General features: G+C 43.0%; 1 protein-coding gene across 3 annotated transcripts in view; it reads left to right on the top strand.

The window, feature by feature from the left end:
* The window catches only part of ZNF423 (zinc finger protein 423), a 234,835-nt gene that overhangs the window by 207,447 nt on the left and 13,671 nt on the right, over nucleotides 1-13,717 (top strand). For 2 of the 3 annotated variants that reach the window (XM_040615556.1, XM_040615555.1), the window contains 2 exons: nucleotides 3,473-3,604; nucleotides 5,196-5,311. In XM_040615556.1, the coding sequence (XP_040471490.1) occupies nucleotides 3,473-3,604; nucleotides 5,196-5,311 (248 nt within the window). Of the gene's footprint in view, nucleotides 1-3,472; nucleotides 3,605-5,195; nucleotides 5,312-13,717 lie in introns of those variants that run through there. The other variant, XR_005831145.1, reaches the window with a different exon arrangement.

Below are 13,717 nucleotides of genomic sequence, written 5' to 3'. Positions count from 1 at the left end.
CAGTAAATTATGTACCTCCAAATTTATACAAATGCCTGCCTTTGACATCAGTGGGCACCACCCAGGTTTCACCTTCAGGATTCAGATAATCAGCTCTCATTCCTACCAGCTTCCCTCAAGACCAGTATGGAAATAAGTATGTGTCTGCCAGGGATCAAATGCTTTTGGAGACAAAAGTAGGTACTGAAAACATTACAGGATACTATCATCTCCCCATGATACTTTTACACAAAGCGCTCTGTTCCTCTTTTGGCCTGACATAGTTTCAGCCTGACAGAATCCAGCAGGCCTGCTTGTTTTAAACAAGAGCACATCCTATTATTTTTTTGAGAAATTAAGTGTAAAATTAATGCTTATTATTTTGAGCTCAGGAAAAAAAAAAAAAAAAGGCAAGAAACCCAAGATTCTTGTTTCCTCATCTAGTCCTGTAATCAATTGATCCACACCCAGATACACTTATGGAGAAATGGGAGAAGATCTAGCACAGCAAGCTGTAAAAATCTGCATTTTAGTTTACAAATGAGAGGGGCTGCATAATTCACTTGAGTTATGTAGGTCTCTCATAGATGCTTGTCATGTGTTTTTTTTTTAAAAAAAAAAAAAAAAGAGGAGGGGGAATAAAAATGAGGGAAATGATTGTATGTTTTCTATTGCTAACGCCCAGCGCCACACATTTGACTGGAGTGTTGGCTGTCATGCCGCATTGTCAAAAAGCCGCCTTGCATGTACCTATATGATCTTATATAATTCAAGGAAGTTATTCTCCAAAGGTGACTGAGTATCCCTATACATGCGTCGTGTTTCTGTGTAAAATAATATGCTGTAAAATGCCATAGAGGAGAGAGTGATTATAGCAGCAAATTCTATCTATATCTTTGGGCATTTTCATATTTTGAATACACATGCATGAAAAGAGAAACGTTTGTCATGCTAACCATGGTACTTTTTTCCCCCTTTTTTCTTCCTGGATGGTTTTATAGACACAAGAAATACATAATGGACTCCTGTGGGAGTGGAATAAAAACCCCCACTGGTGAGGAGAAGGCCTTATAATTCAGAAGTGGATTTGCAAATCAAAAGGTCTTGCCTCGAGTGGGATAAATTTCCAGATCTGCAGGAACCCATTATGTTTTATTATTTTTCATTCGAGTTTTAGTTTGTTTGTTATGGGTTTAACTATTTAAAATACTGCAGGGATCAACCAAGAAAATACACAATCTCTGTTACCTAATTAAACATACCAAGCTTGTAAGAATATACTTCAATTGGAATGCTGAGCATTGTTGGGTTTTTTTTAATTTTGCTGAAATTATAGGTATTTAGGCTGCAGAAAGGAGCAGTTGTCTAATCAGCACTATGTGTCCATCCGTATTTATGAACACATGTGCTCACATAGGACCATAGGCTGTACATGAATCACCGTTTGCCAAACACCCAGTATGAGGAGGGTAGGAAATTAATGTCAAACATGATTTCTCTGATTTACTCATAGAAGGAATTTGTTCCATTCCCCCCAGTACCTGCTTTGTCCTCTCCAGGTTTATTGCAGCGTTCAGTTGCTGTACACAGCTGTGGGCATGCTCAGGATGCTCAGCACAAGACACGTATCCCTTCCCCATGTTTCCTCCCCTCCAGAGCAGATTATAAAGATTGCACAAAGCCAAAAGTTTTCAGGCAAGGGTCTGATGGGAGAAGCCGGCCTTACACTACAGTGAAGGGAGAGGGTCAGGGTTTTGAAACCCATCCGTCGGAGAGGGCGATGTGCTCATCTGTGGTGGCTGCCCAAACCAGAGAATTACAAACCACATTGCATTCTAGAAATATTCCAGTCCCTGGTTATGGCTGCTCAGGGAATCCATGGAGCTGCTGTCCTAGAGTCACCAGCCCTTTCCTCTTCCTGTTCCTGACTCTTCCCTTCCTTTCCTTTTCTCTTTTTACCTCCTTCCCACCCCACCTGTTTACTTCTCCCCATCCCGCCGGCACATGCTGGTGCACAAGGCGCTTGTGTGGAGATTTTATTTTTTTAAAATTGTTATTTTTCACACTACATGGAGGGCCCTCCAAGGTCCGTGTGTGCTGGGAATTGCCTCTAGCCACAAACGTGCCAAGGTGCCAATGTGCGAGAGCCACCGTGCGCCTGGGCACAGGCTGTGCCCGGCATTCCGCATGCAGAGCCCTGCTGTTTGCCTGCCCTGGCACCTGACTCCCCACCTTGTGAAAGGGCTTTGGGATCCTGAGAGTACCAAAGGCCTTATAGAAACCAAAAATGTCCTTCTGTTTGGCCCCTTTAAAGATATGAAAAGCTAATTTAAAGCAATTATAAGTAAAGACCTGATTCTGAAGGCTTGCATGATTCACAAGATCCAATGCATCTGGCAAGAGATTAGTCCATGGTATATCGTAGTCACTTCTTCGCTATCTTGGAACTAAAAATTGAAGTCAGTGATATTTGAAGATACAAAAATAAAGCTATGTACATCAAAAGACAGAATTTCTTTAGCTTTTAAAAATATGTTTTCATGAGAAGTTCATGTGCTGCCACAGTTAAGGAGGGACATGTTTTCGGGACGTATTTACAGAACCATCCACGAGTTTTTATTAAATTTTAGTTGTTTTCTGATTTATATAAACTGTACGTTGTATTGTCTAGATTTCTACAACTCTCTCCTTCAAGAAAACCAAAGGATTGTTTTATGTGTCAAAATTGTTTTAATATGGCTTCAGTACCTCAAAAAAAGGCTCAGCTGCACCCAGAACCACAAAGCTCAGTAAACAGAGAAACAGGTCATCTTTAAAAAGTGGTAGGCTTGAAACAATAGTAATAATTATTGTTATTTCTCTATGAGTTCAGCTAGAATATAGGGACTTTTAAAATGGGCCCCATAAGATCTATGACATGGACATTACACTTTCAAATGACATCTAAATACCTCCAATGCTCTCTTTTCACCTTGGGGAAGAAAACAAGGGGTGTAGAATTAAGGCTGAAACTCTTCCCTGGACTCCTGCTATTCTCCTACAGTTTCTTCCTCTCCCGTATGTTTGCAGCGTAGGCTGATGTGAAGACAGCATTTCAGCCTGCTTTCAGCATTGTTGGTTGAATTCACACTGTTAAATTAATTTTAAATGCTGTTTGACTATTTAATAATCTATACCCAGAGCAGGGATGCGCTTCCTTTGTGGTAGGATGCGAGGTGGAGCGGTGCAGTCACGAGCCTGGGAGCAGGCGCGTGGGTCCCCGACATGTTCATGGCAGTGCTGCTTTCATCACAGCTGAAAATCAACGCCCCAAAATGCGACGGGGGGCTGGACACCCGCACGCCCCGCACAAGCAGCGAGGCTGGAGCCGCAGCGATGTCTGCGGGTCCTTGAAGTCATGCGCGCCGGCACGGGTGTTTCTCGTCGACTGCTGCTGCATCCCCGACGCTAATCTGCTGTGTCACTAACAAGTTGTATCATTTGAACCTTGCAGAGGAAGGCATCAATCATGAGTGCAAGCTGTGTAACCAGATGTTTGACTCTCCGGCAAAGCTCCTGTGTCACCTGATTGAGCACAGCTTTGAGGGGATGGGAGGCACATTCAAATGCCCTGTTTGTTTCACAGGTAAGACAGGGAGGCCAAGACAAGCCTCAGCGTGCATGGCTTGATCCAGAAACAACACTCAGGGGATTTGTAAAATACTGTAGTCCTTTCCTCGGGAAAAAGAAATACTGTGCTTGGAAATGTTCAAAATATCGCCTGTCTGAAACTGGGACTCGCTCTGAAGAGCAGCACTGTGGTGTTTGACACCAGGCAGCACTGACGCATGCAGCAGCTCCGCATCACCCCCCACAAATCGAAGCCTTTTAAATTATACCTCATGGCTCGAAGGCGCGATGCGTTTCCAAGTGCAGGACTTGCAAGGGATGGACCTGCTCTTGCAAGCCCGTGTTTACCTGAGCAAGGACCCCTTAAAGGCTAGGTAGCTCACAGTCCACTCACAGAGGTGAGGCTCACTTAAGTAAAGGCTTGGTAAGAGCAAATTGTCCAACTGTATAGTTTTGCCAGCTCCTCTCTCAGAGATTTTTGAAGCCCAGGTTTCTGGCACATTTCTAACTTCTGTCCCAGGGCCTGCTAGGTATTCCTTCCCTGTAGTTCATTTTAAGCTGTCTTACCGGTGCAAATGGTCTGGGGTGATCTTGCTTTTAAAGGATCTGCAGGATGCATGTTAAAGGCTGCCTTTTGTACTCTCTTAAAACCAGCAGTTAACATCTGCGTTTCCAAACTCCTTGAGAGATGAGGGTGGAAGAGGTGTGACTGTGGACCTGCTGTCAGTAGAGGGGCACGGCAGCACCTGTGATTCCTTTAACTTGGGTGGAAGTGGGGCGAACCCACAGTCTTTAGGGTTTGGCCCACAATTTGAGAGCCTGCTTTTTGTGTGAGCTTGGCGTTAATTTATCGTTTCCTGAAATGTGCTGTAAAATGACTCTCTGAGTGCACGTGTTTAATTCTGCTGAAGAAGCTATTTTCACATACTGAAGATTATTCATATAAAATGAGACAAAAATTAAACGAGATGTATTTTTAACCAGCTAAAGCCTGCGGTTCCATATGTTTCACTTTCAAATTTCACTTGATAAAGTCAGAATAATTATCAATTCAAAATCATAATGTAGATGCTGTGAATTTTGTGATGTTAAATCGTAAACTTTTTTTCTTATACTGAATGAACAACCCATTTAAAAGGTCTAAAAATTGTGACAAGCCTGCCCTTTCGGATTTACGTGTATGCCAGAAATGTTATTCTGGGCCACACATCTTCCAGACCAGCCATGAAGGCTTCTCCTGGCCCAGTTGTCCTGCATTAAAAATGCATCCGATGCACCTGCCGTGGGCCCAGAGCTACCCGCAGAAGCGGTGATGTCCTTTCTTTGGTCTGACGACTGAATTCTTCCAGTTACCTGTGGACAGCGTTAGCTTTATGTGAAATATCAAAAATCCATACAGGATATAGAGTCTGTTAGAAGTAAGCTGACTGTCAGCCTGGAGACTCTAAATTGACTACTTGTAAGGAAATTCTGCTGAACCAAGTGTATCGGCACTTCTCTGGCAGGTAGCCTTGGACTTTTCAGAGTCTTTGCAATTGTAAAAGTGTAGTTCAAGACAAGATGCTTTATATGAAGCAATCTCAACTAATCGTACTATGTCGTTTCAGTTTTTGTACAGGCAAACAAACTGCAGCAGCACATCTTTGCAGTCCACGGGCAGGAAGATAAAATTTATGATTGTTCCCAGTGCCCACAGAAGTTCTTCTTTCAAACAGAGCTTCAGGTATGTTTACAACAGGACTAAAAGCAATGCTAAAGCTGTCGATTTCTCTGTGCAACCGTCACCCTTGTGTAGCATTTAGAAAAGGTGCATACCCTCAGTGTGGCCTCTTCTGCCCTTAAACAGTCTCTCGGTCTCCTCCTGCTTCCCTGGGTGCTATCAGGAGAAAGGGGTCTCTGAGCATGGCTGGAATAAAAAAATAAATAAGACAAGACAGATATCATGATTCTTTATGAGTATTTCTCTTGACAGTAGTGTTGCTACATCCTGACATGTCTACGTCAAACACCTTGTAAATAATTTCTTTTTCTCTATTAATAATTCAGGGACTGATTAACATACAAAGACTAAGCAAATGGGAGCTGCCCCCTCCCCTTCCTCACTGTTAAGTCACAAGTAAAGGAATTTTTCCTACTGAGGTATGAGAGCAAAGCATGGGTGCAGCTCAACACGCTTAATTAGAGGCTCCGCCAAGGCACTAACACATCAATAAGCTGCAGGTTCTGCAAACCAGGCGTTATGTACCGGTTTCCCTGGCGGCCTGGGGGCCACAGCCACAGCAGTATTAGCCTCTACAAAGCCCGTGCTCGGCCCGCACCCGTTCCCAGGGGCAGCAAGCCTTTTGGAGGGGCTGGACCCTGAGCTGGGCATGCTACTGCAGCTCTCACGGGTCCCTGGCCCCAGGGGCTGCCTTAAGCTGTGCTGGTGAGGCTGGGGTTCAAATCGCACTGGTACCTTTGGTGCAAAACCCATGCAGATGCTGAAACCTCGATGGCGAGTGTGCCTGATCCCTCGCGGGGGATGGACCACCAGAGCTTGCTTTCCTAAAGAGCTGGCAGGGAGGCGCCCACCCAGGCGTCCTCCTCACACATGTCTTGCCTGTGTAGCACAGCCACCAAAATACTGCTGCTGTCCCCTAGCAAATGCAGTCTTTTTATAGAATGGTACTGTATGCCTCATCTAAATCTATTAGCTTTATAAACCATGATTTACTTAAACTTTGGAGGGTTTTTATTTATCTTGCTGAATTCCCAAGCTGCTGCCTCTTGTGTCGTGCTGTCATGCTGTGGAAGGATGGTTGATCTTTTCACTTTGTTGATTTTATTTTTTTTCTCCCAGGGGAATCTCTTCTTTCCCTTGTTCTAGCAATATGATTTGCATAAGTGTACAAAAGTTTTAACTATACCTTGTTAATATTTTAATAAAGTCAGCAGATTTGGGGTTTGTGTGTTCTCACTATGAACGTTTTATGAAGGCAGCAGTGGTTTGCAAAGCTGGTTCTGATTTATCCTCCCATTTTTCCTTTAAAGTGGTGTTTGGTCAAAATGCCAGCACAATTAAAATGGGCACACTGGCTTCCTAGGTCACTGCATTAACCTTTAAAATCAGATGATCAAATAAAGCAAACTCTGTTAAATTATAGCCTTAACAGCAGCCTGTTTTTTGCAATTAACAGTTTTAATCACATAGTGTTTCAATTCTGAAGTGTTGTGCATTGCAAAATTGCTGCAAATAGCAGCTTTAATCAGATAAATTATGATTGTAATTTTCCAGTTTTTATGCAGGATTTGTGTGCACTTAAAATTTCTGTGCTCATAATAATTACACGAGTAGTTTTGAATGGTGTTGGCTGAATGAAAATTCAGTACTTAGCTGCACAGTTTTAGTCTTTATTTCAGCAGTGACTCAGAAATGTGTGTTTACTTGATGCCAGGGATTTCACTAATCCAAATACCTGAGCCAAGGAGGACACAAAATGTGTGTATAAATCAGTTAGAAATGCTCAAGACTTTTGTACCAGTCTGCCTTGGCACATTCATCTCATCAGTTTCTGATGTGTAAGCTGCCTATTCTAAATTCCTCAACCGTTGGTTATATTTTTGTTGAGTAATGAAGATTTAGTATTATTTTTAGTGAACCTGTTGTTCAGCTGCTAGTTAGGGTTAAATCTGCATAAACCTTTCAGTCTCCTAACGGTGCAATTGTTCTCATGTGGGCAAATCACCATCCATCAAGGGGTTCTACTTGATGAATTTGACTTTTCAGTTCTGATCTTGCTTTCCCACTGGCGTAAAATAACTAGTGTCAAAATCTGAACCTACGCTTTGTTTTACTTCTGTGTATTTTTTTAAGTGAAACCACGGAAAATACTTTTTAAAACATTGAACATTTGACTGTTTCAAGACATTCAGAGTGGAGTGCTTACAGAAAAGAAAAACAAGGAGGGAGGGGAAAATGACAGGCAGCACAGGGAAAAGGTAACTTCTAGAGATGTCATGCAGTGGCTTGAATTAGCCCTGCTGATTTGTGAACGTTTCTTTGAACACTTAGGGTAAACACCAAGTAAGTGCAGAAGGGCACGTGTGTGCCACGTGATGAGAAACGTTGCCACTGTAAATGTACTTTTAGTGGTTAGTGCAAATACTGCTTTGGCAGTGTAACACTGGAAGCAATGAAACCCTCTTTGCGCTTCTGAACTAGCAGCTGTATTTTAATATAGGTTTATGTTTGGAAGTTTACGCCATCTGATGGAGCCGTAAACCCAAAGCTTAAGAAAGCTCCGAGGAACTGAAGTCATTCTATAAACAGTGGAATTTCTGGTGTGAATCTGGAGCAATGAGTCAGTGAGGTTACCTTGATGATATTGCCATAAGAAAACAGAATGTTATTTAACTGCTTCCATTATCTCATGGAAATAAGGAAGGAAAACATGCTAAGGCTAAGTATGAGACACAAAGGAAACAGTATGTGTGATAACCCCACATACCCTTAGGGCAGAAGAGGAAGGGCTGTCAGCTCCGTGTTTTTCACATCCTCAATTTGTAAGATTGACAGCTCTGAATATGATGAAAATCTCCTGGAAAAAAGTAAATTTATAGCTAACGTGTAGAACACAGAGGCTATAGCGTTTCTTTCCCCCCTACTAAACCTTGCTCACTGAAACAAATGTAGAGGTGGAGGTTTGGGGGGTTCCTCACATGCAGGGCAGAAGGAGCCCTTTCAAACAGAGTGCCAGCTCTGGGACCCATGTCAGGAGCCGCCGGCCACCGCTGGCACGCCCGCTTCACCCAGGCAGCTGGAGTCAAAGCGGCATGCAGGGCACCGAGACGTGGGAGATGAGCTAGTTCTGTGACACCTGAAATTTTGGTCTTTACTATTTAAAATATAGCAGGGAGCTCTGCCAACACCAAAGATGGGTCAGAAATTATGGGTGCTGAGAGTTATATTTGTGGTGTGATTCACAGCAGGGAAAGATACCTCCTCAATTGCTTGCATCGAGAATTAGCGAGAATTACATTAAGCAAATTGTGACTGAGCAGTGATTTTCAGAGGAAAGTTAAGGAGGATTTTCATATGTATGCTTTTGCCACACTGCTTTTTCCAAGGAGCCATCATATAACCAATGAAATATTTGTATTTAAAGGATTAATTCCTGCTGTTTGCTTGTGTACTGTTAATCATACCGTTTCCTCCTAAATGATTACAATTGATGAAAACTAAGGCAAGGGATATAATAAACAATGCGCAAATAATCGAGGTACCGAGGGAGCAGGGTACCTGCCAGGTCTTTCCTAGCACAGGTGTTCAGGTGTTTTATTGCCTGCTATGAATAAAGGGCTTTCTTTTCTGTTCAGATTTGGAGATATGTCAAACCACTAAATTAAGAGAGCTTCACCAGAGGAATTTGCTGTCATTTTAAGCACCCAGTTTCTTTAAACAGACATATATCAAAAGGAGAGTGGCTACTACGGCTCATTGGCTAACACTGTGGTCTGTCTCCCCCCTCATTTTATTTTATGTGAAAAGCTGGCAATTTTCATATATCCATAAACAGGCATGAGCTGCTGCAGAGAAATTGCACTCATTATATTAATAATGATTTGCCATGAACGTCCTCCAGGGGCTTGATTTGGTCCACATCAAAGTCCTTGGGATTCTTTCCGCTGATTACAGCAGATCAAGCCCTAAGCAGGTTTTCCTTTAAGTCTGCTTTTAATGTCAGCTCGATGTTAGATATGTCTCCTATAGAGGGCTGCATCCTGCCTGGGCGAGGGGGGCACCGCAGCAGGGCACCATGTGGTCTGATGGGGCCTGATGGGGGATGTTACGATGCTGCTCTGTGGCCTGGGAGCGGCGCAATGAGGAGCAACACCTCCAGCCTGCTCACGCCAGTGGTCCTTGGGGCCATCGGGGTACAACAGTGTCCCCTGAAGCACATGGGGAGAACGAGAGCCTCTTGGGTTTTACGTGACCCGCCTGTACCCAGGCAAGTCTACTGGGCTGCATCTAAGGGCTCAGTTTACCAGCAATGGTCAGAGCGCTGAATATAGACATAAGCAATGTTGGGTCTGTACCCAGCTATTGAAAATCTTTTAGGGGTTATTGTCACCAGCTTCTACTTGAAAAATGGGCTTTACCTGCTTCCTGGGGGTACAAGAAAGCTTACCTAACTAGAAGTAAAATTTTTCTTCCAAACAGCCCTATGTGCTTGCAACACTGAAATATCTCAGTGCTTCTGGGCTGTGGTGTCCACACAATCAGTGAGAGAAAAGCAAATCTGTGGTATTTTGACGAAGTTGCAGAAAATATTTTTCCCTGGGGGAGTGTGTGGATGGCAGGACAAATGGGACCTGAAATGTGGCTCTTATCTCAAGGCAGTGCTTTCATGTAACGTAACTTTTGCTGTATTTCAGAACTTACGTGTGACTTAGATGTTAAACACCAGGAGCTTCGTGCTGGAAACAAACCACAAGCTTTTTCCAAGAGCTCTTTCTTTCATATGAAGCACCCACAAAATCATGTGTAGAATTAATTTTCTGCAAGTAAAAGCCATTTTTTCTTTTAAACAGAATTTATATCTTTGTGTTTCAGTTGTTGATAGGCTCTTTTTTTCTTTTTTTTTTTCTTTTTTCTTTTTTTTTTTAGTGTTAGTCCTCCTTTAAAATCCTAAAAATGACCCAGTCAGTTATCTTAGCAGATTTGGCTACCATTTCTTAAAAAAATGTTGCTGTGGTGCTTGGAGTATTGTTAAATTTTAATTATTAGTAGTTACAAAGCTAATAAATTACAAGAATACCAAAATCTATTCCAGCCATATTGCTGGGTTTCATTCAGACGCAGTCAGATAATTATAACTAACAATAATTAAAAATTAAAAGTGCTGTAGGCACATACCCATCATGTTGAGTCTGTCTGCCTGAACACGCTTTATGGACTGCAAAACCACAAGTTTTACCTCTGATCTATTGTCACAGCGGGGAAGAGTTTTTACCTGTTAGGTCTCCAGTTTTCAATATGTATGTTTAATTTGTTGGGAGGAGGAATATATGGCTGTTTAACAATTTGGGGTTAGGAACAGGCTCTCGTAAGGACAAAAGCTAAGAAAGCCAGGGCAGCCTCTGCAGGGCTGTCCTGGGCTGTGCAGCGGCTGCGGTTGAGGTTCTGTGCGGGTGATGCTGGAGGTTTCCTGGCCCTGACATGCGCGGAGGTTAATGCTGTATGTAAGAAGGGGCTGCTCATGCTTGTGCACCTCTGTGTGATTTGTCAGCACCTTCTTCCCTAGCACAAAATGGGGTGGTGTTTCCTGCATCTGAGGCTGGGGGTGCTGTTGGAGCAGCCACCTAATCCAGAGCGCATGGCCTCTTTGTGTGGCCACTTCTGTGGAAACAAAGGATGGTGCAGAAATCTCGCCTTGCCCTGTGTTTGATGTAGTGACGAGGTGTAGCAGTTTCATTTGGAAAGATGCCTCTGATCAATATGTTGCTGCATCTTTATCATCCCTGAGGTCTCTTTAGTGAGGTGCAGAAAGATCTCTCGCGTCTGCAAAGTTTCACCTGAGATAAAGCTTGGAAATGTCTGGCACTGGAGTAGCGTGTCCCATAACAAAAGACCCTCCTTCACTTTTTACACCATTAGCACTATTCTGTGGCTGGCCCTGGCTAACAAAGTGAATGTAACTTCACATTAACATGTGCAGAAAACCCAGCAGCGATGCAGAGCAGGGGAAAAAAAAAAGAAGGGAGCCAGGTGAAAGGCATCGTTTCAGTCATTAATGCACTTAAGCGCACCCAAGTGTCAACATGTGTGATCAAGTGTAAGGAGGCATGTCGTTCCAATGTGGCAGCGCTGGCACACAGAAGGGGCTTCCTACAGCAGAGATGGCACTTGGATCCGGTGCTCAGGCTGCCCAGCTAAACCCGTCGTTGCCTGTCATCTATGCCCTAGGGCAAGGGTCCAACCAACTTTTGCGTAGGCACCATGCCATCCCAACAGATGGGCAGGAGTGTAAGCTGCCAAGAGACAATGTATATGCATCAATTGTGTTTATTGAAAGCACAATTCCTGGCTGGAAATGTCCAAATGTCTATTTATTCTGAGATAAGATGCCTTTAGTTAATGGATATGGAAATGCAGCCTAGCTTTGAACTAATTACTTCATATACATTACAAAACGTAATGCAGGCACGCAAATGTAAGATGTGCTGATTATGGGGAATCCAGGTAAAGGTCTGACATGACACAAGAGTCCCTCCTAAATTTGCCTCCAAGTGCCAGGGTACTACTCTCCTCTAAGTACTGGAGACCAAATTTTGTAGGAGCCGCACATAACTATACAAAGTGCTGGCACAGTATGTAGTGATATGCAAGCAGCCAACTTTTTATACTTGCAGGTTTTTGTTTGCACGCAGATGTCTAAGCTCACCTCCCCTCTTGGTGGTGGAAACCCTTTTTACTTGCGTGGGTAAATGAGGGCAATACATTAATCCAAACCAAAGCTGGACCAGTTTACACATCTCACTGAAGAGGTTTGTTTTCTATGTGACAAAAAGAGAGAAAAAGCATGTAATATGCTTTTAAATTTGGCAACATTGTTGCCCACCAAAAAGAGTAATTTATGGAAGCATCCAGAGAGGAGTCTCTGCACAGATGAAAGCATGTTTCTTTCCCCTACTAGTTAGCTTTATTCAATCAGGACTGGTAACTGTTTTCGGAAGATGTGCTTTAAAGATCCTTCTGAATATATAATCTTGTTATTCATAAAGATCCAGGCATACTGTACGTAAATAAATAAAGCAGGAATGTTTTACTTCCAGATACATTAATGTATTCCTATCTTCTTGGAAGCAGAGCGCACGGGCTGTGTTTAACATCCATCCTTGACCAAAAGGAGGAAGCACAGGAGAAGAAATGAGAAATGGATTTTCTTTCGGAAAGACCAGATTGCACTCTCTGGTCTGGCAATAACAATTACTAATGACATTTAGAGAGAAATTAAGGATGAGAAATGCAAGTTGGCATTTCAGCAGTGCCAGTCAGTAACATTGCATCAGAGCTCACAGGAGAGATGAGAAAAAGTTTAGGGACGGAAAATTAATTTTGTTATGTCAACAATTAACAAATACCTTTTCTTCATTCTTTACCACACTATCACAAATTACTACTGTGATAGTATTTAGCAGTTCCTCAGGTGAATGAAATAGCACTTTGAAATCCTTATTTCTGGTGTCAAACACACACGTTTGTGTTTTGTTGAACAGTGACTGACAGAAAGGTTCAAACTGACCAGGGAGGAAGAAAATGAGCTTTTGAATGTGTGGTAGCAAGAATATTCTGTGTGGCTTCTCTCTGCAGATCTCTGTGGTTTCTATAACCATGCATGACTGAAGTTTACCAGCACTTTTTCTGAGGTTGTTTTTTTCCTGTTTTATACATTTGCAAAGGCAAAGGTTGAACAATATACCCAGATCCATGCAGGAAAATTTTGGTGGAGCCAGTCCTGGAAGCTTCTGACCTTTTATTCAGAAGTCCTTCAGCTGTTTGCAGGGTGAAATTGCTGTCCCCATAGGAAGGCGGTAGGAAGCCCCTTTTCCTGCTGCTCTGCCTAGAACCACAGAGCAAAGGGGCCATAAGCTGTAAGTCCGGGAGTGTGGCCACTGGCACGGCTGGCTGTGCGGGGACAGTGTCCTCAGGGACAGCAGACCTGATACCACCGCTTGGCCCTACCAGGCTTGATAGCACATGCCTTTCTAAGCAGTCCTTAAAATAGAAACAGAATCTTCGTGTAATATTCAGGCAAATAATTTGTTTTGGTTTGTTTTCTCTCCAAAAAGTCTTGTCACAATTTTTCTTTGCTGGTGGGAAGAGATCCCTAATACAGCCCCTTTGATCTGCTGCTGCTATAGTAGCTGCTGTGGAAGGTAGTTTGGGGTCTGAGCACAGAAAAGAAAAGGATTAGCTCCTTTTCTTCCTGTAAGTGTCGCTAGCATGCAGAGGAACTGACTTCATTTTTCAAAGGAAGAGGGATACTGCACTGGAAAGGGCAGAGCGTAAGCATTATTTAAGGAAAACAGTGGAGCTTGATCAGCTTCTGTTTTAAAGAGCTCATCGAAGGTGGTGTACAGCATCCTT

The sequence above is a fragment of the Falco naumanni genome, chromosome 15 (assembly GCF_017639655.2).
Source record: "Falco naumanni isolate bFalNau1 chromosome 15, bFalNau1.pat, whole genome shotgun sequence".
NCBI classification, from domain to species: Eukaryota; Metazoa; Chordata; class Aves; order Falconiformes; family Falconidae; genus Falco; species Falco naumanni.
The sequence above is the reverse complement of the archived record's forward strand: the minus strand, read 5'-3'. Positions and strand labels throughout refer to the sequence as shown.